The sequence below is a fragment of the Amphiura filiformis genome, chromosome 20 (assembly GCF_039555335.1).
Source record: "Amphiura filiformis chromosome 20, Afil_fr2py, whole genome shotgun sequence".
Classification (NCBI taxonomy): domain Eukaryota; kingdom Metazoa; phylum Echinodermata; class Ophiuroidea; order Amphilepidida; family Amphiuridae; genus Amphiura; species Amphiura filiformis.
Window position 1 is genome coordinate 35,787,925 of NC_092647.1, and position 27,497 is coordinate 35,815,421.

At 35.5% G+C, this 27,497-nt stretch overlaps 2 protein-coding genes across 2 annotated transcripts; both read left to right on the plus strand.

Moving 5' to 3' along the window:
• Nucleotides 1-295: 295 nt before the first annotated feature.
• Nucleotides 296-6,210, plus strand: LOC140142292 (uncharacterized). Its single transcript, XM_072164260.1, has 5 exons — nucleotides 296-693; nucleotides 4,992-5,090; nucleotides 5,288-5,399; nucleotides 5,746-5,883; nucleotides 6,167-6,210. The coding sequence occupies exons 2-5, from the start codon at nucleotides 4,992-4,994 to the stop codon at nucleotides 6,208-6,210; spliced, it is 393 nt and encodes a 130-aa protein (XP_072020361.1). The 5' UTR covers nucleotides 296-693.
• A 47-nt stretch (nucleotides 6,211-6,257) lies between these two features.
• Nucleotides 6,258-7,726, plus strand: LOC140142093 (uncharacterized). Its single transcript, XM_072164051.1, has 3 exons — nucleotides 6,258-6,430; nucleotides 6,763-6,977; nucleotides 7,526-7,726. Exons 1-3 carry the CDS (start codon nucleotides 6,379-6,381, stop codon nucleotides 7,709-7,711), a joined length of 453 nt encoding a protein of 150 aa, XP_072020152.1. The 5' UTR covers nucleotides 6,258-6,378; the 3' UTR covers nucleotides 7,712-7,726.
• The last annotated feature ends 19,771 nt before the right edge of the window (nucleotides 7,727-27,497 follow it).

Below are 27,497 nucleotides of genomic sequence, written 5' to 3' on the forward strand. Positions count from 1 at the left end.
TCTTTATAGATTGCCCTAAACGCATTGATTTGGTATAAAATAGTGTAAAATTGCATATTTTTGCGCACTTCGTGGGAAATGAACCCAAATGTGTATCAACTTTCACTTCAAAATATGAAACTAAAAATGTTCGCCTGCTGTGCGCGCATAAATCCCAGCAATTGTGAAGCCAATGATGTCTGTATATTGTTGATGAATACAAGTTTAACTGATCAATTCTTTATATATGTGCATCAATCAGGAAACATGCACCTAATTTGGCAAGTGTTTCATGCAGTCTCTTTGATTATAACAATCTCATCATCACAGCACGGTTCAATTATATGCATTCGACAACATCACTTCTCGGACGTTGATCTCAATTTGTAGAGTTAAGCTTTTGCACCCAACATTTTAAAGTCAGCCTAAGCCTAGCATAAGCTGCTGGTTAATGAGGAACTGTGTCTTAGAGATTGTGATGTATGACCCGGGTGTTTGACTTGCTTGAGATCTTTAAGTGTGACCTATATAAAAGTTTTATGGTTTTGTGAATCGTCTGGCAACCCAAAATTCAAACCTGGAATGTGAAAAATTATACGTTTTCACATGTACATGATCGTTTATGCTGGCATGCTGTTCTAAGGAATATATACATCAAGTTGCTCATCAAAAGGAATTATTTGCATCTGTTTCGTTCAGTTCTACCAAACAAAGGTAAGATTGTATTTTATTGTTACTATATTTGCATTAAACATGATAAAGCGTGTATGTTTTTAGTCAATTTAATCAGTGAAGTACAATGAGTAATTACATATGGCATCCACAATGACGGTTGATGTAATTTGAATTCGAGGAAAGTCTTTAAATGCTGAGGAGTTAAACTTAATAAGATGTTTTTAATAGGATATTGTGTTTCTAATTATTTACCATTCTTGACTTAAAAGTATGTTGTAAGATTTGATGATATTCATGGTTTAATTCCGTATTCCGTACTACTAAATAAAATACTATAAGTATGTTCGTGATGCATTCGTATAGCTGGCCTATTCGTCGTGATTGAGCGCTTTATAATTGCAACCTCAAAATTGAAAAAGATCGGCGATGTTGTCAGAATTGAAAGGCCGTGCCTACAATTAATTATTTGATTGAAATTCAAGGTGGTTTATTGACTTGAGTTTTGTCATGTTTGTCAAATTATTATACCTATTTCATAAGTCTGATCTATCTGACATAATGTGTTAGATGAGTATTAGATTAGCATGACACTCATCGACACTCGATCATCAGATCGTCGGACAACTTAGTGGACCCGATTTAATTACAAGTAATATTATTATTCTCAGCTATATCATATATATTTACACAGACAAATTCCTGAAAGTAGTAAGAGAAGTCATCAAGTATAAAAATAGAACACGTGAGAAGTAACATTAATAATTACAAGTGCAAAAAGAGTGGCCGTTGTTGCCCAATATGTAAGCAACATGTGATTAATAGGGAGTATTTAGCGCCCAAAACTTCACAATTTGAATAATTGCTTTAAAGTCAACCAGAAGGGTTTACTGGAAATCCATTGAAATGATTATCGTATTGCCGGTAATTGCACCCAGAGGTGTATTTTGTGCACCCAGAACTTCACCTGTACCACCTCAGTCTTGACCTATGTTCTGGGTTAGTCACAAACTCCAAGTCCATGGTTAAAGACAACAGATGGTATGACCTCATAAATCATATATTACCCAGAGAAGTTCAAGTACGCTAATTTTAGCCCTAAACAATGGAATGTTGCAATATTTATGAAATGATTGCAAATGAATAATGATGTATATTGATTGCTTGGAAGTGGACCACATCTGTTTTTATTTTTTTAGTTTAAAATTAGGTTTGTGTTGCCTGAAAGCACTGAATTAAAATGGGACGTCTGAATTGCGCTTCTGTCTGAAAATAATCAAAGAGGTCGATGACCAGGACGATTCTGTAGGCCTATGTATGCATGCATATGAGTTCAAAATGATTAAAAACAACTAGTAGAATTTTTTAGCTGTAAATTAAGACAAAAATCAAGTTCATGTAGACCCTGTAGTCATTAATTTATTCAAGTTACACATGCGAAACGCCCTGTTCCCATAGACTTTATATGTGCTCCTCTTCCCTATCCTTCCCTCACAACTTTCGATCAACCACACATCTCCAGTAGTTGAAAAGCTACTAGTATATTGTTCATATTTACAGGGTTGTTAGTGGTGTTTTAGCTTTCAAATGTGACCAAAACAAAATATGACATTTTATCAAATATGATCACAATTTAAAAATACATAACCCCACCACCCTGTTTGGGTGGCGACTGGGAAAACGAATGGCCATTAGTATTAGATTACCACCTCTTGTACCCGGGGGGGGGGGCACTCACATTTCCCAGCTATACGGGTATGTGCCGCGGCGACGACCCCCTTTTTCAGAGCCACTGCCCGTTCCTTAGACCCTCTGAATTCATTGTTTGCCCGCTCTGAAGCCCCAATTTTTTTCTAGCCGTTCCATAGACCCTCAGATCATCGATTTCCGCTCTCATCGGCATCTTGAGAGGCGTGTTTTCTGTCCTACTATTTCAAGCCCAAAAGCAGACCCAAAAGCTACTTTTGCGATCCCAAAAACTTCAAACTCCCCATTCAAACACATTGTAAGGAATAAGGTGAACTTTGGGTGGGATTTTGGGCTCCTTTAGTAGTGGCAACACTGGTTGACTGTTTGTAAACATTGCAGCAATGTCGAGTGCCTGCCGACCTACATGCCGTGACACCTTTAGCTAGAAATAAATGATTTTGAGATCTCTTTTGGGAATAAAATTGCCAAATATGAGGAAAAGTACCTGAAATAATTATGTACACATCCTTGCACCTTTCCATAAACAATGAATTAAAAGGTAATTTACGATCTACTGGTCTAGTGAAATCGGGAGTGGAATGGCTGTCAAATTCTGCACACTTCACTCAATCATCTCATGAGCATGGCAGTTCAATGTAGTCTAAATGTTTTTCTTTTCGGCACTGAAAAAAATAATTCTTGTGGGTATGCTTTTATTGTAATGCTGCTATAATTATCAGTAGGCTAATAGCATAGATTGTAGGTCTACAGGGTCTAGTAATTTTGATTTGAATGCTGTTTTGCTTTGTTGAGGTTTCCATCGTAATATGCCAAACTAGACCTATTTTGCATTAATGGTTTTCCTGATTAATAATTTAATGCACAATTCACAGTGAAATCGATTCCTTCAAAAATCTGTGGCAAAAACACAACAAAATTGAACCCTGGTTTGGCCTGCGGGTTTAGTTTCCGAGATTTTTAAGATTTTGGCGGCCGATCAGTTCCCAAGACCCCCCTTTTGGCCGGTGAATCAGTTCCCAAGACCCCCCTTTTGGACCGGCCGATCAGTTCCCTAGACCCTCCTTTTTGGCTGGCCGATCAGTTCCTTAGACCTCAAGTTCGAAACTGGCGGTGGCACACCCCTACCAAAAAAAAAATTGAGTGCCCCCCCCCCCCCGGGCTCTTGTAATCTTAGTTGTTCTCCTTCGTATAAAGTTTAAGCAAGACAATTTTGTAACTTATTTTGTACATGTAACATGTCATAAAATCATATAGGCCTTAAGGCCTAGTGGGTAACTGCTGGTTCAGAAGTACAAGATATTGTCCTTCCGTTCTGTTGAAACCTTTTTCGATGTGCTAAGAACATTGTCGAAAAATATCCATTATTCCATATTTTGTAACATTGACTTATCATTTACAAGTTTAAAGAGTGATAGAGTTACGCCAGCTGCTGTTTAGTTATCAATTAGAACTTTGTAGAGAAACATGACAAGATAGCTTTTATTGTACCTGATTGAAATACAAAAAACTATGTCAATATTTTGGTGCACTCTGAACTATAATTTTTGCTTTTTGCAAAACATGCACATGAGGGCCGCATATATGTGGTTTTATATTAAAATTCCACTCAGCCAAAATTATTCCTAAAATATATAGGAATATCGAATAGACACGAGAGGTTCTTTAAATATTTTAATATTTCTCAGGAACTGGTATTTTATATCAAACAATTCATAACCTGTGCAAAATATTCCCTAGCTCCACCCTATAGGCTACTAGCTTTAAAACAAAATTATGCATTAAGATGCCATTTTCGTGTGTTCAAAAGTACACAATATGACATTGTGGTTGATTTACACAATTGAAGTACTAATATCAACATAAACAATGCGAGTATCGAATCAAGTAACTTTTCTTCCAAGATTGTCTCAGAATTTCATGATTTTACTGCAAAAACTAAAACAAAAATATTTTGGAAAAATAAAGAAGTGAATTTGCCGTTTCAGCCAGTGACAAATTTTGACATTTCGTATTGAAGACAGATTATTTCCTCCAAAAGAAAAGACTTTTTTTCAAATGATGGACGACTTTTCCTCCCATCAGCTACATACACTTCAAGTATTATCATTAAATTTATAAAACTTACTTCGAGGACTGTTAAATTTTTAATAATTTGTCATAAAATTTGTATTATATCGAAATTTCAACAACAACAAAACAAAATCAAAATTATTTGATATCATAGAAGGCCATTCCTCGTATTCATATTGCAATTTGATGTCCCACAAAAATACTGTGCAAATGTTGTCCCGATCTCTTAATGTAATTTATATTATTATTATGAGAATGACTGCCATGTTTTGGAAATTATTGGAGATTTTTTACACGCACATGCCCATAAATTAAATATGACCACTATAATAATTAGTAAATCTATTTTTTGTTGTTGGATGAAACCGGCCACGGAATACCGATATCGAAGAAACCTCTTAACCAGGTTAACATGATTCACTTATCAAATCAGCATGATTAAATCTAATAAATGTGTAATATTTCGCGCACTTGGCCCAATCTTGTTATGTAGGCCTACACGGCTATATTCTAGGTGTATGTTTATGAAATCATTTATTATGCTTTTGTTGTTATTACAGATGGGAGAGTACGCGGTGGTTATTTTCGTGGACGAATCTACCGTTGATGTGATATCTTCATCGTGGATTGAAGGAGGAGGAAGACATGAAGAAGGAGAGGCAAGTTAATTATAACAATAATTTGCGATAATACGGATTTATAATTTCAGCGACATTTTCAATGCGGATTCTTCAAACCGGTCAAATATCGTTGAGCTGATAACGACAAAGAGAAAGGGAAACAGATAAAATATAGTGCCGTAGACCCTTGTACAAATTTCTCTAATTTTTTTCTTATTATTTTTTATTATATACAGGAGAATTATTGCTACTGGCCAACCCACAACCCAGCTTACAAGGCAAGAAAGCACGACATTCCTGATGAGGAGCGGTGGGGCAGATGCAAGATCAGGGTGATTAAACTGACCAGTAAGTTAAACATCGATAGATCGTGAAAGAATCTCTACTTTTTAATATGATATACCACTTGTATTATTAAATTAAATTAAATTAAATTATTAAATTGGTATTATTTTCCGACGTCTTATATATAGCAAGCATGTCTTTCTGCCGTAGACAAATTAAAGTTCAAAAAAGGTCTTAAATCTAACCTGAAACCTGAAATCAGAACAAATTGCACTATATTTTGCTCAACATTATTTGTTCAATACTTTTACGCCTTTTAGGCCTTAATATTATACATATATGAAAAAAAGTACGAGTGGTCCTATTGTCCTATGCTGTCTTGTATGTGATGATCTTTTTTCATACACAGAAGATTATATGAAAGCAAAGAATTGTGCGAGGAAGGCGGAGGAAACTTCAAATCTGGAAACAGACGATGAAGGCACGATGCAACGAAAAAAACGCCGTCCTGCCAAACTTGATTCAGGCAGTGATGCTGGCGCTGATGGTGAGGAAACTGATCATAGTGAAGACATTTAAAGCAAATCTAATAGTAACGAATCATAAATGTGTATATTTGGAAAGGGTCAGCTAGGGCTGTTTCTTTGAAAATTATGGCATGGGCCAGGCCGGGGCCCAGACTCTTATTATAACATATTTGTAACGTGAATGCTTCTTATAACATGTTTGCAATTTCCAGATCATTGAAGAAGGAAAAGCTAACCGCACGGTATATCCGAGTATCTGATATAATCACCATTGTAAATATGTTCATGTTTTTTTATATATAGATAGTGACCGAGCCAGATACCACCAAGCAAAAACTACGTCGTAGTCCAAGAAAACAGTCCATGCAGACAGTGAGCCTACCCAACCCCCTCAAGTACATGTAGGTCTACCACGATCCAGGGATCCAACTCCATCCCCCAAACCAGTCTCCAAATCCTCCAACCTGCCAACAACTCCTCGTCACCACGATCCTCAGCTGGCTTCAACAAGCACTATGAGATCAACACCAACCACTCCAGGTTTTCGGAGAGTGACTACTTCAGAGTGTAAGTCTATTTTACATTTATTTTAAGTTTTCTCCATCAAAATAACCCTCCTCATTGCTTTTTTGAGCTACTCATATTGCTTCAATGAGCTAGCCATTAAAAGTGAAAATAATAGCATGATAACAGGCCTCACGAAGTAGATTTGATCGATACTTCTGTAAAAAACAGAACATAATTATTATATAGTGTTATATACACAATTCTCATTATTCTTCCTCTTCGTAGTTTTCCTCCTCTTCTAGCTATATAGGGGCATATGTTAATTTTAATTAATTTAATGTTAATATTTTTATGTTAATATTGTTATATTTTGTTGCATTATATTTTTGCAGCTAGTTTCCAAGTCAGTGTGCTTCTGAAACTACAGAAACTTGAGGAAGCACAGGACGAACAACTTACATTGTTGCGCACCCTTATTAACAGGCAGCCAGAGAGAGGTGAGGCACACGAGGCAGAGGAAGATCCTCTTGAAAAACCGTTGCAAACGGTAGAGGAGTTTAAGGATGTTTCCGAAAGACTTGAGACACAACTATTCCGGAAGAAAATGGTAAGTTCGTTGTGAAAAAAGTATATATAGGTGTCGTTCAGGCCAATACTTTTCACGTTATAAATATGTATAATATTCAGGAAATGAATGTTATGCTATTTTCCATATAATGTAAATTTATTATCTTTCCCTATATTTATATAGAGTATTATTAATTGCAAGTGGAAGTTAGCCTGCTGTACTTAAATATTGCTTTAGAAGTATGAAAGTGCACAATCTAACATGTATCCGCCATTTGTCGCGGATGAACAGGCCAATATTGCTGCAAGTAACACAAAATAGAGCTACATACATAAATTTTACATTATATTTCCAAAATGAGACAATAATTATAATCATGATCATTTATAAATAGGCCATAATTCAAAATATGTTTGACATATTGCACTTGCAATGAAAATCACAGTAACTTTATTCAGTTGTGTGCCAAAGTATCACAAGATACTGAACCATCAACAACGGCAACATCATAAACGATATTGACTTCCAAATTCCATGCGATAATGCATTAAAAATATTTAGCTTTGATTCACATGTCTTTATTCCAGATACGACACCTCAGTCTTGTTGGAGGACATGATCTCAACGAAACCATCAGGAGGGTGATGAGGAAGCTGGGAACGAACAATTTGTGGTCCTCCTACAGTGTATTAGGGAGAAAGGGCAAGCTGAGCATTAAAGATAGCCCTTTCTACAAAGTTATCGTCAGTAAGTTTCATAAGCCCAAGATATAATCTATGATTAACATAATATGTCAAATCATGTAGGCCTTCCCTTTTATTTCACAGTATGTTTCCAAACATTGGGTGAGAAAACAGATCCATAAGCTTCCATAGAGCTAAGATCGGCTAAGCCTAAAACAGAATGCATATAATTTGTCATGCTGTCTGAACCAATCATAGTGGGTGTAAAATTAAAATATGGATATTTAAATCGGACCCCTAAATCGGACGTCTGTTTCAATTAGTTTTTGTTATTTTAGATTATATTGTATACTTTATTCATAAACTTATCAAATAAAAAATATTTCCCTAAGACCACAGACCGCACGCATGGTAACACGTCGACATGTAGGCTTTTGGGAAATCCTAATATTGAGATACAGACCGTTTATTTTGATAAAGGAGTTTAATTTAATACTGAACTCATATCATTTCCACCTATCTATCGCAGCTTGCATGAAGAATCATCCTGAAGCTAAGGAGGTTGAGATAGAGAAGAGACTTGGAGATTATCTGAAAAGAACACCAAATCTTCCAGGTGGAAGAAAGTATAAAGTAAGTTCAAATATCATTGCTGAAATGCCAAATTCATTTATTTAATTCATGTAGGCCTAAAACAATGTCTAGGGGTTATAATATAAGCACTCATTCTAGACACCACCTTGTCCTCTATTTGTAAACACGTTTAAATGCTAAACATGTTTATGAATTAAATATGTCTTGTGTTTAGATATTAAACATATGATGTTTTGAAATTTGACATTGGTGTTTAGGTTTTAAACGTATTTACAAATTGAGGACAAAAAAAAGTGTTCAATCTCTAGACACTGTTTTTGCAGTGTATTACTATATGTTTCTGTATCTGAATATCAAAAAGTGCATAAATATTGTTCGTTGAATGTAAAATGAAAAAGTATCGCATATCGCACAGCTCATTTTCTTAAAATAATGTTTAAAAAAATAATAAAGCATAGCACAAAGCTATTTTACCAAATGTATCTGAGACATACTTTTTGGCCTTACATTTCACACACCTACGTGATGTTTCTTTCTCTATGGGGCATTTTTGTTTATTTTCACTTCTCTTAGGTTTTTAGGGCACCATGCCCCTCCCCACACACACGCATTATGATTTCGTTATGGTTTATACAGAACTTGAAAATTACTCAGAATTAATGATACTGATAATATAAATAAGTTGTCTGGATATCTAAGGGTGACCATAACCTGATATAATTTTTTTATTCATAGAATTTCTTATGCCGATTTATATATATTTTGTCAGGGCTGCTATTTTAGTGAGCTGATATATTTAAGGGAATCGGGTTTCAGTTCAATTTTAAAAATGATGTTTCCCAAAATGATGATCATGCTTATAAATAGATTGTTTTCCATTTTATCATCTATAGAAAGCTGGGAATGTGGATGTAGCGGTACCTGTAGGGGAATTGGAGGATGATGAGCGCGGCGAAAATGAACGTGTCCCCAACAGGAAGAGGAAGAACAAGACTAGGGGACACATTGAAACTGAAGACCACAGACACTGTACTGGTAAACATGCTAGTTTTATACAACATTGTCGGACAAGGTGCTCACTGTCTATTGAAGTATATATATTCCATAAATATAAGGTTTAAGTTTAAAATAACTGTGATTATATATCAGACTTTTATTTTAAAACATTTCTCATGTCTTAAGCATGTTAAGATGTTTTTGTTTCTGTACTTATAGCTTTTAACTTTTCCTATCCGATATACGCTGGCGAAGTGACGTCCTAATCGGATTAACTACCATAGCAATAGATTAATACAATTTTTGAATAGATCGCTCTGCACTACAGCAGGTTGCACTCATCACCTGTCTTCAATCATATAATAGATTGAATACAATACCGCTCTTTTTAACAGACTAATCTTACAGGTGCAAGTGATTAGCATTTCTTTGACATATATGGTTCAATGCATCGGTACCGCATGGACGTTGTAGGCCTACTACGGGGGATACAGTCAACATTTTATTCATCTATTGCTATGGTAGTTAATTCGATTAACTACGTCACTTCACAGTGTACATGTATAATCACACTAGTATTCGCTGAGTGCGTTTCCACAATCGTTGATTATTAAGTTTTTGAAGTATGGCGGGCACAAAGAGGGAGTACTTTGATTTGGGTAATCTTTTGTACATGCTGAAAGAAAGCATACACAAGATTAGGCCACCCAAATAAAAGTACACCATCTCCATTTGTGCCCGTCATACTTCAAAAAGCCTTATTGTTGCAGCGTCGAGGTCCGTTCAAACTACGCCGCAATGCAGTGCGATGCGGTACCGATATATCGATTACTTTTTGCCTCAACTCAACGCTACTCGTCGCATTTCCAAGTTAAAATATATTGAACTTCATTGCAATATCGTAAGTATTCTGGAGTGCGGCACCGCACCGCAATTGCGGCGTAATATGAACGGCCCTTTGGTCAAAGTTGCATTAAAGGCTACCCAGTAAACACCGATACGTCGGGCCTACGTTGGCAATGGGTTGGACATGGTGGGAACACGTCGGAGTCGCCCTTGCTTCTACGGAACGGCGTCGGGCCTACGGCAATGTAACGACGTCTTCTTCAGATAGTTGGAAGGACGTCGGGCCAACAACAGTCAGCCGGCGTCTTTCATGCATAGTCGGAAAAAAGTCGGACCTACGGTCGAGTAACGACGTCTTTTATGGGTAGTCGGTAAAACGTTGGTCCAACGACAGTGAACCGTATAGGCCTATATATACGTATAAGACGATCTTTATTTGCATAATTTAAATTGCAAAATTGGGTTAAAAATTTCTTTTTGCCTGGAATGGGGTAGGCCTATTAATTACTTAATTCATAGCCCCCCGGCAATGGCTCATCTTTATACCTGTTCTGTAGGCCTACATTACCTGGTCGAAAGTGATATACTAAATGTGTTGAACAATTTTAAAACTCACGTCATAATAATATAGGCCCTAACCTGTGTAAATGACTAACGCAAAACAAAAAAATTTCCCCCAAAAAAAATAGGCACATGCCTAGGCCTACTAGCAATATTATAATCTCGATTTTAGAGTTGAAATGATGACCCAGTCATAGGCTAGCTATTATCATGACGATGTTTGTTTTGATTTGAAATGAGTAGGCAGCTCACGGGTGATGAGACTATACAAAACCGTTATAACATTTGAACTGCTCTTAACCCCTGTTGCCCAGTGTTGAAGTGAACTTTTGGCCTCCGTTGCCGTAAACATGTACAGCCAATGCACGCTGTAGAATTACATACAGCAGTGCGTGGCAGTTGAAATTCAAATGGCACAATCGATCGTTAATATTTTTTGGAAGTTATGGATAATATTATATCTTTTTGGCTGTACATTATACTGTTTATATGATTGCTGCTCGTATTCATTGAAGAGTGATGAGGAGATAAGTGTTGTCTAGTTGCCGAGCAGGCTTTGAGAAGCACTTGCGTAGAAGTAGAAGGATCTAGCTTAGGCCTATGCAGGTTCAAGTAAGTATTTTCTAAATATTTTTCTTCCAATTTGAATTTTTAACGTGTAAACCTATTGAACTATATACATCAAATTCACTCATGTTTAACCAGTTAGGGCCTAATGTAGACCTATTGCTATATTAGATCTTTTTTAAATCTCGAAACAGGTAGGCACAGACGTTTACTGATGTTTGTGAAAGAAAACGGTCAACAGAAACATGTTTAACCACGGGTCATACATTTACTACATGATGTACTTTACTTTATCATGGTCGGTGTATGACTACGTCATGGTTTTATGTGTTTACAACTAGGATTCTCCTCACTACGATGCCTTCACAACTTCCGTTGCCGTACTTTACGAAGTCGGACCACCATGTCGTATACAATCAGCAGTGGCAAAAAGTGTAAGTAAAACCAACGTACTTTTTATGTTGGTATACCATCGGCACTAGCGTAGGCAAAGAGTTGGCCCTAAAACAATCCAACGTACTTTTCTCGTCGGCATAAGTAAGGTCCGTAGCCGGCAAAACATTGTCTCCTAAGTCGGAACGACGTCCTTTTCAAGTCGACATGAAAAAGTTGGTCCCACGTCGGGACAACCCTTTTTAAACATCGGAATAAAATCGGCATGACAGTAGGCAAAACGACGGCCCAGCGTTGGAACAACTATCGGCAGGATGCACCCCCGATGAGCACCCGACACGAATCCCGACGTCCGGTCGACTTTGCTAGCTCCTTATATCCGACGTCGGACCGACGTCCGTGTGTTATCTGGGTATATGCTTGCGACTTGACGCTCGAGGGCATGCTATAATCTGAGCCCGAATTAAAAAGACTAATTTGCGTCTGACATCCTGCCAACCAGACCGAAAATGTCGTACCGGTACTCGGACTTTTAAATTCTGCCTCAGATTATAGCGACTTATCGATTATAGTAACTACCGTGATTTTAATTTGCTGTATAAAACTTTTGACGAGAGCATACTTCCGCGATGTTCACAATGCGCCTCCGATCCGAAGCGTAGGCCTACTATGTGTGTTTTACACGCCGTATGTGTTGTTATTTCTGTCGCCATACTCGCAAGTTGCGCCTTGTCAACATCGCGCAAGTACGCTCTTGTCAACGGTTTACAGTTAATCGCTCTGCCCATCAGCAACGGAAGTGATGATATTATTTGTATGTTGCGTAAACAATGTAAATTAGTGGTTTTTACGTAGTATTTGGGGACACTAGTAAAGAGGTAATAATTCAATTTGAGGAGTTTTCACACAACACTTCAATTGAACTTTATTTTATCTTTGAGACTAGACTGTGCGTATTCAAATTATTTGATGTGTTTAATGACATTAAGGGATCTGGAATGAGCGTTTCGACAGTATTTTTTTTGAGGAATGAGCACATCAGACATATCGAATTGCATTCTGAATACGAAGAATGTCTTTCTGATATCAAATAATTTTCATTTTTTAAATTAACAGTATAATACAAATTTTATGACAAATTATTAAAATTTGATATTTTTCACATTTTTGATATCAACAGTCCTCGAAGTAAATGTTATAAATCTAATGATATATTCTTAAAGTGTATGTAGCTGGGAGGAAAAGCCGACGATCAATTGAATATTTTGACTTTCCATATTGAAGATATGGAATTTTTCCCAAAAGACCTATTTTTTGTGTGTGTTTGGGAGAAAAATCCATATCTCCAATACGAAAGGTCAAAATTGTCTAAATTGATCGTCGGCTTTTTATCCTAAATAAATACACTTTAAGTATAAAACATAAAATTTATAAAGTTAACTGCAAGTACTGTTAATTTCAAAAATTTCAATTTTTAATCATTTCACATAAAATGTGTATTACATTGCGAATTTAAAAAAAAATCAAAATTATTTGATATCAGAAGGACATTCTTCGTATTCAGAATGCAATTCGATATGTCTGATGTGCTCTCATGTCCCACAATAAATTTTGTCCAAACGTTCATACCCCATCCCTTAAAGGAACAACCAAAAAGATCGACGTTTTTGGGAGTGGGTTTCTAATCTCAATGACGTTTGTAAAAATATTTCTTTTAAGAAGATAATTTTCAACATTTGTGGATTTACGTTTCTGGCAGGGAGGAGATGATGGCCGAAAACGAAAGTAGTTTCGTTTATAGGAATAATTTGCTCGTTAATGCTTTGGGTACCGGTAGTTCCTAGCACTCTGTACTCTGATACCTGTATGATGATTTTCCACTGCGCTCGCTGCTCGCTCCGCTCGCTGTTCGAGAGGCGTCGCGGTTTGAGAACGGGGCTGGTTCCATAAGGGAAATGCAGACTTATCACCTTTATAGGCCTACATTTAATCAATTTAGGTAATGAGCCGTGAAAAGGCTCATGAACTGTACATTTGCCAATATTATGCCTAAAATAAATGCATAAATGTTCATGGTACTTTTATTTCACAGAATTCTGCCTTAAAACTTGGTCAATCAAAATACGTGTTGTTAATTCCGTCGCCATATATTCGTTGTGAGTTGTGACTTGTCAACATCGCGCAAATACGTTCTTGTCATAGTGTCAAACCGGACCACGTTACTTTGCATAAATGCTAATTAAATTAGAGAGCGGCTAGACATTATAACTCATTACGAACACAGTAGGCCTATGGCAAAATTCTACAAAATTAAAGTAAACCATGAACAATAATTATGACTTAATTTTAGCAAAGTGTTGGCAAAAGTTACGAGCACTTTCAAGTCTAGTCATCATCAACTCACTAAGGAAATAATTGTCATCTCAGGAGAACCCGACCTCTTAGATCTTGAACCTCTTGGGGGCCATTTTCGATGGTCTTGGAACCATATTTGGTTCTTTAGAAAACGTCTAAGGGTTCTCCTGAGAAGACAACTTTAGAATCTTTTAGAACCTTTATTTCTTAGAGTGTTAACTGCGCTTTGTACGTGAGAGTAATCAATTAAGTTTGTCGAATTTAACTGAAGACCGAATTGAAAACATTAGTTTGCGTCTGACGTCAGGGCAAAGGCGCGGTGTGATTGGTTGCTGACCTGCGCAGAACGGCATTTTTGGTCTGGTTGACAGGACATTATACGCAAACTAGTCTTTTGAATATTATTCTGTCTTCAATTATAAATAGTAACTTATATATATTTGAGGGTTTTCATGTATATAAATCATGTTTTAAAACTTTTTATCCTATAAATGTACAATAATCGGGTTTCATGAGTATTCCATCCATGCATATGTATTAAACAATAATTATTATAAATCGAGTAATAGAGTGTATATAAACAGTCATCAATGGTCATGACAATAGTTGACTCGATACATGGTAACACAAGTTCCACATGTTCCATGGGGTGATTTTGCATAGCATGTTTGTATAAAATTAATTTATGTTTCAGCAGTATTTTCAACGAAAATGAATGAAGAATAATATTCATACACAGGAATAAAGTTTAATGAATCACACATCAAATCAACATTAATTGTCTTGTGTGATTTATTATGTGTCGTGTAAGTCGTAAGTATCACTAATTTGCCAAACTAATTTGTTTCATGAATTTTGTATTGGCCTAATTTGATAATATTTGATATTTGTTTTGGACTTTTAACTAATAAAACATAGCACGTTTTCTAAACGTCACTAAAACGTCAAGAAAACGTTCTAAAACGTAGTAGAAACGTAACATACGTTTTCTGGTGGTGAGTAATGCATCCTCCAATACGTTTTTTACGTTGCTATAACGTTTTCAGGACGTTTTGGACGTTTCTGCAACGTTCTTAGTACGTTAGTTGCGTGCTAGAACGTCCAATACGTTTTCTAGGTCCTGGATACGTCTTGGGTAACGGAAAGATAGGCCTTAAAAACGTCTTTTACGTTGTGAAAACGTTTTTAGAACGTCATTTAATAACGATTTTAAAACGTCAAAAACCCTCCACAAAATTACGTTTTAAAAACGTTTTATCAGACGTCTAGAAAACGTCAACGGTACGTTCTCACAACGTTCAGAAAACGTTTTTTGGTTAGCTGGGCTCATACACAGGTATATAGTATCCCAGCAAACACAAAACGTTTTCAAAACGTTTTTAATAGGTTCTGCTTAGGTCTTTTACGTCTTCGTCTTCCCAAAACGTTTTTAAAACGTTTTTAAAACATCGTGATTTGGTTATAATGTTGAAGCTTTAATTTCGTATTATTAGGACGTTCACAGTACGTATTGTGAACGTTATATATTGTTAAGTTCTTTCATGACGTTTATAAAACATTCGTCTGCAATGTTCTCCAAACATTTTGCGCCGACGTCTGTTAAACGTTTCTTAAGTTTTATCAATAGAATATTGGAAATTTACAATTGAATGTAGGCCTTAAAGAAGAATGTTAACTTCTACAAGTAGAAACTTGATTTTAATTTATTCGTCTACATGAAGATGCCGCGTTTATTTGCATTTTGCATAGGCCTATGGAGTCAATATAAATAATAATTATTGCGATTTTGTTTTAGTCATGTATTTATATACTCTTGCATAAAAATTCTATGCCTATACATGCCAAACATTTCAAATAGTGAAAGGGAAGTTAGCCTCGATCAAAGATTTAAAATGGTCCCGGGAAAACGATGATGTGCCTATATACGCACACTCTCACTTCGTGTCTTGACCTCAAGACTATAATAGCGCCCACGCATTGGAATGGAATGTCACAGGTTGAACTTGACCTTAACCGTTACTCACCAAAGCACAGTACAACGTGTAGGCCTACATGTATGTATCGAATAAACTGTGCTATACACGCTCCGGGAATAATTCCTCTCTGTGTGCTATATTATCATAACATCAACATTTTCTAAGGAGTGACATTTTCAGGTAGGCCTATAGTGAAGTTTTTTCCTTGATTTGTGTTACCGACTAACCACTTCCCTGTGAAAACGGAAAGCGTAATGTAGTTTTTGTGATGCGAGTGTCTTGTTGGTACATGTATTGGAGGTAGATACATGTAATTTCAAGGTACTAACAAAATAATGAGGGGTGGTGCAATAATTATGTGTATACCCGGGGTGGTGAATTATAGGGGGGGGGGGCAAAGATTTTTTGGCAGGCCAATAGGGGGGGCAAGCATTTTTTGGCAGGTCAAAAGGGGAGACAAGCGATTTTTGGCAGGTCAAAGGGGGGGGCAAGCAATTTTGGCACAGATATTTTGGGTACTATTTTATATTACGCCCTAAAAGGCGTAGGAAAACGTTAGGAACACGTTCAAATATGCAAAATTTCCTGCTCGCTGCGCTTGCATTATATGATAAGACAATTTAAGGTTTTAAATTCGGGTTCCCCAAAATCTTGCATGTGTAAGGGGGGCAACGATTTTTGGCACGTCAAAAGGGGTGCAAAGGTTTTTGGCACGTCGAAAGGGGGGCAAAGATTTTTGTCACGGCCAAAGGGGGGACAAGCGATTTTGACAGACCATTTTGAGAATTCACCACCCCGGGGGTAGGCCTACACATAATTATTGCACCACCCCTTATCCCAAACAGGTATAGGCATACAATGGTGTGTTTCTGCTTATCGTGTATATTTTACCCGGGATCATGCGGATATTCCTGCCGGCAAAATACAGAAGCTGCTGCTGCTGCTGCTGCTGTCGAACATGAAACTGTTGAGGTCATACGTATTACCTTGGTGTGAAACATTATTACTTTCATCATGGTTGACGTATCACTACACATGGTTCTCGTGTTTATACTACAGAGTTTTCGTCCGGAGTTTTCGTCAATTGGTCACTGTAAAACTGCCATGGACCGCGTGTTTTTTCCAGAAGCCGGACCTATCTTTTGTATTATTATGTATAATATATTTGGTACTTTTGTAAAGTGTACTAGTAAAAGTTGTCTATACGTCATTAAAATGTTCTAAAAATGTTGTAGAAACGTAACATACGTTTTCTGATGGTGACAAGTGCGTCCTGCAATAAAAGAACAAAATATGCAATATGTTTTTTACGTTCCTATAACGTTTTCAGGACGTTTTGGACGTTTCTACAACGTTTGTAGTACGTCCGTTGCGTACTACAACGTCCGATACGTTTTCTGTAGGACCTGGATACGTCCTGAGTGACAGAAAGAAAGGTTTTTAAAACGTTGTTTACGTTGTGAAAACGTTTTAAGAACGTCTCTTAATAACGTTTTTAGAACGTCAAAAACCTTCAACAAAATTACGTTTTAAAAACGTTTTATCGAAACGTCTAGAAAACGTCAACGATACGTTCTCAGAACGTTCAGAGAACGTTATTTGGTTAGCTGGGATACGCTCTACATAGTTGAGTGACCACCACTGTACGCGTAGTATTCGTACAAGAGACTCACCATGCTCACAACGATACCATGCAGTGTTATTATAGTGCAAGTGAAGGGGAACCACGCTGACCGCATGTAAGAATGTCTATTTATTTATATAAATAGTCACAACGCTCTTATGCGATTTAATACTCAACAAATTGTATTGCTAAAGAGAGCTAACATTGATCCTATATAATGTGAAATCAAAAGGTAAACTAAAAATCTGGAAGTATTTGTAATATTTTTGGGAAAAGTTGCAAGAAAAATCATCCCAACTTCATCTATGCGTGCTGCAGTGCAGACTTGTGTATACTGCGATCAAAACAGCAACCTTGATAAATGCTGTTTTGATGTCAATACTGGAGCCATAGAACTTGTGACCATGCATGTATTACTATTTATATTAAACTCAATTATATTTACATCTATCCATATTCGTTCTTTCCCTTCTTTCTTCAACTGGGTCTTCAACCTGTTGAGTTAAGTTGAGTTTATTTATTGACATTACCAAACATGTAGGTACACCCCAACAATCACAACAACAACGTCCTATAGCTACATGTACATGTATCTCAAAAGTATTAACTGGAAGAATACCATCACATTAAATCTGTAACACTTATCAAGATTGTAGAGACATAGGCCCTGGTATTATGAAATATTTAACGGAAACATTTTAAGAATGATCTAAATAAAATCCTCATTTAATTTTCAAAGTACATACACAAATGCTTCGGCCTGTGGGTGTGTGTGATGATACTACTACACATACAACTTGTATTACAAGTCACAGTAATTTGTGATGTTGATACGTGATATTCTCCACTGGTATTGCTGTGAGCATGGTGAGTCTCTTGTACAAATACTATGCGCGCAGTGGTGGTCACTCAACTATGTGGAGCGTATACTATATAACTGTGTATGAGAGTCCTATTACGCATCCTTGTCGTGGAAAAAAAAATCGCGTCCGAGTGATGACGCAGTCGGTTCACGTGGTATAGTGCGCTTGCGGTTGCGTTGTGTATAGAGGATTTTTGATGTTTGGCAGGGTTAAGGGTAATCGTCAGTAAACAAGTCTTTATCACTTGCCATCAATGTACTCATTGGTTTATACCCGGACCAAGCAAAGTTAAACCATACCGGGAACCATACATCAAACCCTATTGAAATGTATTAGACTGGAATGTATTAAACCCTACTATACCGGTAGTAGGCTGGAATATATTAGTAATTCATTTTTCTGGCTCGCATTTCTTTAGCATCCGTGATAGGAAGCTATAGTTAATGATCAGATAAGTCAAGATACCCTTGTTACCTGTCTTAGCTTTGGGAAACATATCTCATTTACATGTTCCATTTTCAAAACTAGAATCTGATACTTCTTGCAGCTATTGCAGACACCTTCGCCCACATTTCGCGCTTAACGAATTCCACAAGGAATGAATTACCAGATATTTTAATTCATAAATCCTTCGTGGCTGTGGCGCGAAAACACGGGCAATGCTCCTTATAGTCGCGACTTCTCAGAGTCAATGATAAATAAAAAGTATATAAAAAGAATTGGTAAACACCTCTGAGAACGAAGAAGAGATTTCATGCTGAAGTGAATACGTTTCACGATCGGAATTTTAACTGTAAGCTAATAAATAAATTTACAAAGAATGGTTAGAACTAAAGTTGTGTGTTTTATTTATCTCAAATGCGACATGAAGTTATGAACAAGGCACTGCTGGGGTATTGCAGGTTAAATACCTTACATCATGTGTGACACATCTATGGCATCACATATATAGCTGCACATTTTTTCAATTTGCTCTCGACAGACACATAATCTCAACGGAAGAAAACATTAAAAGCCTTGGCTAAACTGCATTTAGTTTGGAATGCGTGCAAGTAAGAAATAACAAATACCGTCAAATTGACGCATGACGATGTTGATTATGTTGTTTTCCTTTCCTATGAAGTGTCATAAACAATTTGACTTACAGTAGTGAGTGTCATAATAGTTTTAGCGATATTATGTTTTGTATGAAACAGTGGTTAGTTTTGGTAACCTCTTCATACGAGGGTCATTCAAAAGAAACTGAAATTACCCATGATTATACTCTTAAAGTTTGACAACTAAATAAAAGATATTATTTGATTAAAATGTGATTTTTGGTTGTTACGATGTGTTGGTTAAAGTAAATACAGAGTTGGTACGTCGGAAACGGTTTGAAAAGAAAGGCTAATTTTGATTTAAAAAGATTGCCCACATGTATGTGGAAATCATTCAAGCTTTATTTGTGAAAATAATAAAGTTGCTCTATTTCTCTTCAAATAATTTAATCAATATATAATGCTTGCAGATGGTAGAGTTTTATTGGGTAACGTGTATTTTGCACAACAAAACCGATACATGTTCAGAGAAGCATTCATATTGACCCTTTTCCATAGGTTGTTGACACTAAACTTTCGGCTTCAGTTTTTAACCGTTTCCGACGTACCAAATCTGTATTCGCTCTAACCAACATATTTTAAACACCACAATTCACCTTTTTATTAAAAACTTTCACATTGTAGCCTATATTTAACAGTGTACTTCGGTTATAATTTTATAACTACGCACGTGATCACCTCTACACTGCCATAACAGCTGGTAGATAGTAAGTCTCGAATTGACCTTGTACATGGCGGGTGGTCTTCCTATATATTTGAATGCAAAGGCGGAACAACACAAGACTACTGTGCAGCAAAATTGTCTGTTTTGTTAAACTTTGTAATTATATTACAAACGTTTCCGTCGTTGAATATTTTTTCCGTCGTCAAATTCTTTCAAAATGTTGTTTTTGATAACATAAATTACAAATTCAGAATCCTCCATGTGTAATATTTTTTCTATTCAATTAATACTTAAATTTGATACTATTTATCTACAGATTTCCTATGCTTTTCTGTATAGTGGTCAATGCATGAGGATTTGATCACGCTTGCTGGTATTTGTATGTCGTGCCCATGAGTTTCGTGCGTATTTATAAAAGCGAAATATAACCGAAGTACACTGTTTAAGAGTATAATCATGGGCAAGTTCAATATCCTGGCACGTAAAATAACAGAGCTGTAATGATGGAGGTAGAACTTTTTTTAAAGCCACTCGTATTTTGATACTTTGCACATAAGAGTAAAACAATCTTACTGGATTCTTAGCTGTTTTGTCTTTTATACTGGAAGTCAGTCAGTCAGTTTCAAATCTTATTACGAATCAATTTATAAATTTCTCCCATTCATACAGGATATTCTCTATAACTGCATCTAATTTACTAAATAAGTTGACTTTGTTGACAAAATTCAAAACCCACCCAAGTACATGGGAAGTGATTTTGAGAAAAAAAACCTGTGTATCATTTTAATTCCTTCAGTTAGATTTACCTTGTCAATATGGTAAGTTTTACGTGCAAATGAGTGGGATAAACTGTATTAGGTATGACGATTAGCATTTCAGGGACTTCGTGGGGTAAATTTTAAATGCTGGACTTGGGTGGTTTTTTGAATCATATACAAAGACAACAATGTTGGAATGAGATTACCACTATAGTAAGATAATACAAAATAAAGCACACAGGTATGTATAATGTTGATAAGCATTCTGCCATGTAATATAAACCACACACTTTCCTTTAGTAAACCCATTTGTTTTTCAAAAGCCACTCTCCAGCAATGAATGTGTTACAAGTGGACTTTTATTCAAACTGGATTTCAATCAATGTGTTACAAGACTCAAATCATGTACTTGGGTGGTTCTTTCATACATGCTATTTTTCACATGCTCAATAGACACAGAGGATGAATTTGAGTTGTTCTTTCATACATATGACAGGCCTATCTATAGCAACAATTTCCCATGCTTAACTCAATTTGGCCAAAGTATGGTCTTGGGTGGGTTTTGTATTCATATATTCAATTAGATAAAGTGTCTCTTGTCTCTACCTCATTAATTTTTTATTGAGTATCAGACCACAGAATATATTTTGTGTTCATTTTAGTATAGTAGCTATAGTCACCTGTATTTACTGGTGGTTAATAGTTGAAGCTGTAATAAAAAACTGTCTGTCGGACAAGTATATTATAAAATGTGCATTCGGTGTGATTTCAAAGTAGTTTTCAACTTGGCTTGCCATTACCATGTCTTGGCAGCTTGGAATGAACTGGAACGGTTTTGCCGAAATTCGACATTTGTAAAAGTACACATATTATATAAAAAATAAACTTGCATGACTTTTGCATAAAAGTCACTAGTCATTTTTATGTAGACTTTTTTTTCACTGGTAAAAAGTGACCTGGAGAAAACTGCTAATGTGCATGCCAAAGCTAAACCCTTTCAAGTTATTCTCCAATTCCTCTCTGTCAGATGAATCAAAAGGCAAGATGATGATATTATACAAGATATTGCAGTTCTCATTTCAGATCTTCTGTAGAGGGCGCACTTCATACGAACGTAAACAAAGAATATGAATTACAGAATATCAACGGCCTTTCATTCTCATCACAATCAAGACGTTTCCTGCCTTATTTTGATGAATTATTTACATACTATGGTTTAATTAATTCAACTTATACCTTTAAGTAAATATACTTCTCCTTGCTAATCCATTGAGGATTCTAATACAAAATCTATACTCCCATCGCCATTATTCGTAAGAGAAGAGCGACTGATGTTCTTAGGTTGAATCTAATTTAACTCTGCTAAGATCCGCAATACATGTACCATTATCTTGTTCTAGTTGGGGCGATCTTTCTATGAACATCGATGTGTAAGCAAACCAACATGGATTTGGCTTCGAAAACATTGAGTAGTTCTAGATGTATGTACCCATCACGAGTAAAGAAAAACAGTGATACCACAGAGAGTACCCTTTGGAGTATGTTCGCATCACAATCATTAAAAGTGGAATTTACCTGAATTTGATTTCCTGTTACTGCTCATGTCAACAAAGAAAACAAAAATAATACAGGCTGTATCAAAATGATTAGTGTTGGTGCTGTTTTCAATTGTCGTGTAATACTTTTTTTGTCATATTGCTGACATATATGCTTACGAATTTGTCTAAATATTCAAGTTTCTACACTCTAAAAAATTATTGAATGTTGAGTAAAAATGGACAGAGCAACAATATGAGTAAATAGAACCCAATGTTGATTAATTATATACAAATTGAGTAAAAATGTTATCAATATTGAGTTCCATTTGACTCATGTTATTTCTCTGTTCCCTTTTTATTTTTAAATGAAAATGTTAAAACATTGAGTGATTTTCAAAAATTTTATTGTACACATTGAATAAAAATTTAACCAATATTTAGTACCATTTGACTAATGTTGTTGCTCCGTTCCCTATTTTTTATTTAGAGAGTAAGAATATCAGGTTTAATTATTTAAGGGAAAAAATTTAAATCATTTATCACAAAACTGGTTCGATATCGGGTAATCACAATGATAGGATTTGACAGGAAACGTAATGAAATCAGGTCGCTTTTTATATTGATAAAATGTTCAAGTTTTTTTTAACTTGTTTTAGTATAGGTATTGTTTCTAGTTTGAGCCAATTAAAATAATCTTGGAAGTATTGAAATTACCATGGGAGCACCTGGGTAAAATTTGTACACCCATTACACGGATTATTTTGTACCTTGAGTGAAATATGCGGTATCACATTCATTCATTCATTCATCAATCCATTCATTCATTCAAAGGACAATGTCCCCAAAGTAACGGCACAATTCTATAAAAAAAATCAGATTAAACGGAACTATAGACTACTTTAATCAGTGTAATTTACATGCCAAATTAAATAGGTTTTATATATTTAATATTTTTGCTATATATGTTTCAAGAACAATCGTTTTGATACGGCCTGTATAGAAAAATTGTAAACCTAAATTCAGCACCCGATGCTTACCGTTGTTACCATGGTTACTGATTCCCAGGTTGCGCCGCTGTATAATATGTTCAAATTGAACTATAATAGAATGTAGGATGAAATGCAATCAGATTATGCCATCTTAATTTGCCTTTGTGAATTGGAGCAAGGCAATAATGGGTTTGTTAGGCGGGCATATTTTAAGTTAAGTACTAGAAGTTATATTTATATCGTTAACATACATAGAGAATACATTAATGTTTACGAATAGAATTTAGACATGCTTGGGTTATTTGGAAAATATTGCACTTGTGAAAAAATATATTAATGTTATGTACCGTTTGAAGTATTACAACATACACGTTCTAAGATATAAAATTACTTGAACTAGTTCATCATGCATAGCACGTTGGTACTAAATATAACAATAATAATATTGTCTTTGGTAAAGAAGTGCATTGGAATGGGTACCGATGCAATGTGTAATCATAGGAATACGTCAGACTATGGTTAAATGGTGTTCAATACCTCATTCTAAATATAGGGTGCTATGGTTTATGCCATTGCTGCAGCATTCTGTGTTTTGCTTTTAGTCTATTGCAAAGCACAGAATGTTGCAATAATGCATGACAATTAGCACGGGAGTACATGTACATACACTTAGAATGAGGTATTGGACACCATTTAACCATAGTCTGACGTATTCTTATGATTACACGTTGCATTCAGACGACTTTTAATTCGCAAATCTATAACTTAAATTTGACTGCTTTTGAAACAAACAAGGCAAAGTAATGAGTGTGTCGCTGAGAAATTCATTACTGATGCACCTGCAATGAGTAATGAACTGATCTGCTCAAATAGTCTGGCTGTCACAGATTGGTAAAAGTATACTTTTTCTGGGCCGCCATGACAAGAGGAATAATTTTCGAGAACTCTTCAACAGCATTTGAGCAATTTGAATTTTGACCTCTGTATGGACTTTTACCTGCTATATCTCAAAATGCCCAATGCTTGACAGAGGTCCAGTAAACTTATTTTTGATGTTGGTGGTCTTGAGAAGCATTATCCATCAAAAACAAAACTATGGACCCCAAAACTTTTATTACTTTTATTCTGGTGTTTTTATTTATCTTCTTGTTCTTGCCTGTTTTATTAGATTTTGATGTTATACTGAAATGAGTTTTACTGTGTTTAATAAAATTTTTATATTGAACATATTTTACTTGGAACTTCTTTAAGCGATTCAGATCTTTTTGCTTGATACCATTTAACGGGAGATTACTGTAGTCTAGACGGGAGATGATGAGAGATCTAACAATGTTAGCACAAGTGTCAAAGTCTATGAATTTGCGAATTCTGTAAATATTGCGAATTTGCCAGTTAATGGATTGACTCAAACCGGTGATATGCTGAGACAAAGTCATCCCGCAATTTATTGTAGGGTGAAAAAAATAAATTGTAATAAAGAACGAATTCAAATTAATTAAATAATCTTGAGCTGTTCTTGTTCGAGTTTTGTCAAAAACAACACCCGGGTTGCGCACAGTAGACGATACAGATATAACAGTGGAGACAAAGATCTTACAAACGTTTAGCATGATTGGGAGAAGACAAGTCTTGTCAGGATTGAGTTTCAATTTGTTATGCCCCATCCATTTGATATAGGTTTTCTAAATCACATTCTTAAATAATTATGTGTCGAATTGCCGTCAATTTGTCGACAATATGCCAACCTGCGATGAATCGCAAAGATATCATATACTTTGGATATAAATCACAAGAAGCTGCTCTATTACGCATAGTAAAATACTATTACCTAGCAAACACAAAAGTTCTTAAAACGTTAATTCAAAACGTTTTAAGAACATCTAAATGTTGGGTTATTTAAATATCATGAATACTTTTTAAAACGTTATTTTAAAATAGTTTGGGCAAACATTTTACAAAATATTTAAAATTTTTAAATGTTTTATAAAATGTTATTACCTTTATATACACGACATTTAAATGGTTTTTTTTGGTAAAACTTTGCGTGTTTGTTGGGTATTGAAAGGTTATACCAAACACTTTAATTTTGCAAATACCCTGAAAAGTAACTCGTCCAATATCCAATATGGCCGTCCCTTAGTATGCAAATTTAACGACCTGTACCGTTGAAATTAGATAGTGTTCGTTCATATAAGCACTCATAATCTGAATAGGAACCAAAATAGGATGTAAAATTGCCCTTCGTCTTAACTACTGCAAAGTTTAAGACACCTGAATCATTTTGTTAAAAGTAAGCTCAATACTCTCTAATTTTATGCTGGTACTTCTAAAAAAATTACTGCTTGCAAATGTCTTTACACAGATCTTGGACTATCAATCAAACCTTATAAATTGGCAAGTAACATTAAGAAGACACTTGTTGAAATAACAAAGACAATAAGTTACATCAAATACTAGGAAAAATTAATTAACATACATAAGAACATCTTGGAAAACAACCCATTTCGTTAACTGTTTTGGTTCGTTGCTCTATATAGATTTGTCCTCATCTCAACTCACATTCCCCATAGACATCTGGTTAATCGTAAGACTGTCATTGATGAAATTATCTACGTCTCATCTATTATGGTCTGCTGCTCTTCTAAGGCTCGTTACAAATCCACACGCGTTGAATCATCGATTTTGTTTTCCCAGCTCTTCTTCTGTATTCGCTACTTGCACGGTTCCGCCATTATGCATATGTGCGGGAGAGCCTCGAACTGGCAGCATACATGAAAGGAAGAATTATGTAACCTTACACAGAACGTTATGACTAGTTCAATTCCCATTCATGTATGCTGCCAGTTCGAGGCTCTCCCGCACATAGTGCATAATGGCGGAACTGTGCAAGTAGCGAATGTTCAATCATTCAACACACGTTTTATTATCAATTCAATTTTTAAAGACCTTTTGATTCACATTCATATACAAGACGTACTGTAGCATTAAACCGCAATACCATTGGGCATTGATTTGACAATCACCTGCAGAAAATTGTTGAGTTTTCTGGATTAAACTTCAAAAAATATAAAACAGTTAATCTGATTTTGAAATGTAGAATAATGACAGGTGTCATTGCTGTTCTCAATATTATCCTCTATCTTATAAATAACCTTCAACATGACAGAGGTAAGAATTAACACATCATATTAACACAGCAGAGAATAAGATTAATAAGATTTCCGCTCGGATATCAATTTTGATCATGTTAATAAATAAAGTAAATTTATAACCTATTTATTAGGTAAAAACCCAAACAAGAATATCTCCAGATGATTTAATTGATATTTCTGAACTAATAAATTTGCTTTTTATTAAAATTGTCTAATAATATCAACATTATTTTATCACCCTATAATAAATTACGAGATGTTTCTTAATTAAGATGTGGCTGATTTATCATACACTATCTGGTCCAATTACATTGGATGATGTGGAATTATACAATGGTTTGTCCACTTAAATTCAACCCCATGTCTTATCATCAGTATTTTAGATGAGAAAGTTTCGTTGAACTGAGAAAAATTTTCAATTATCATAGTATTGTCCAATTCTCATCTGTTTGAATGAATTCTCATTTTAAATTTCCACTAGCGATTTGCCACATGTTGGACAAGTAAAAGAATAATGGTTCACAACTAGACCGTCAAAGTTACATAGGACAATCAATACACTAGCTGCAGTATTTTTTGTTGCCGCTTTTAGTTTACTTTTAAGTATCGAAAGCGATACTACCTTCATATGCCCACTCGACTCGAGTTTACATTATGAGCACCATAATGTAAACTCAAGGAAAAATTATTTGACACCATCTCCCGATACACCCCAATAAATATTTAACCCGTGCGGTTTATGCAGACACCTTTCAGATTAGTCTTTAATGTCAAGTCTTTAATTTAATGTCAAGTCTGTATAATCTCGGTGTTTTTCACCAACTATTAGCATGTCCAATCGTGTTAAACAAACATACGATAAAAACACAGATATCATGTTAATCAGCTTGCCATTCACTAGTA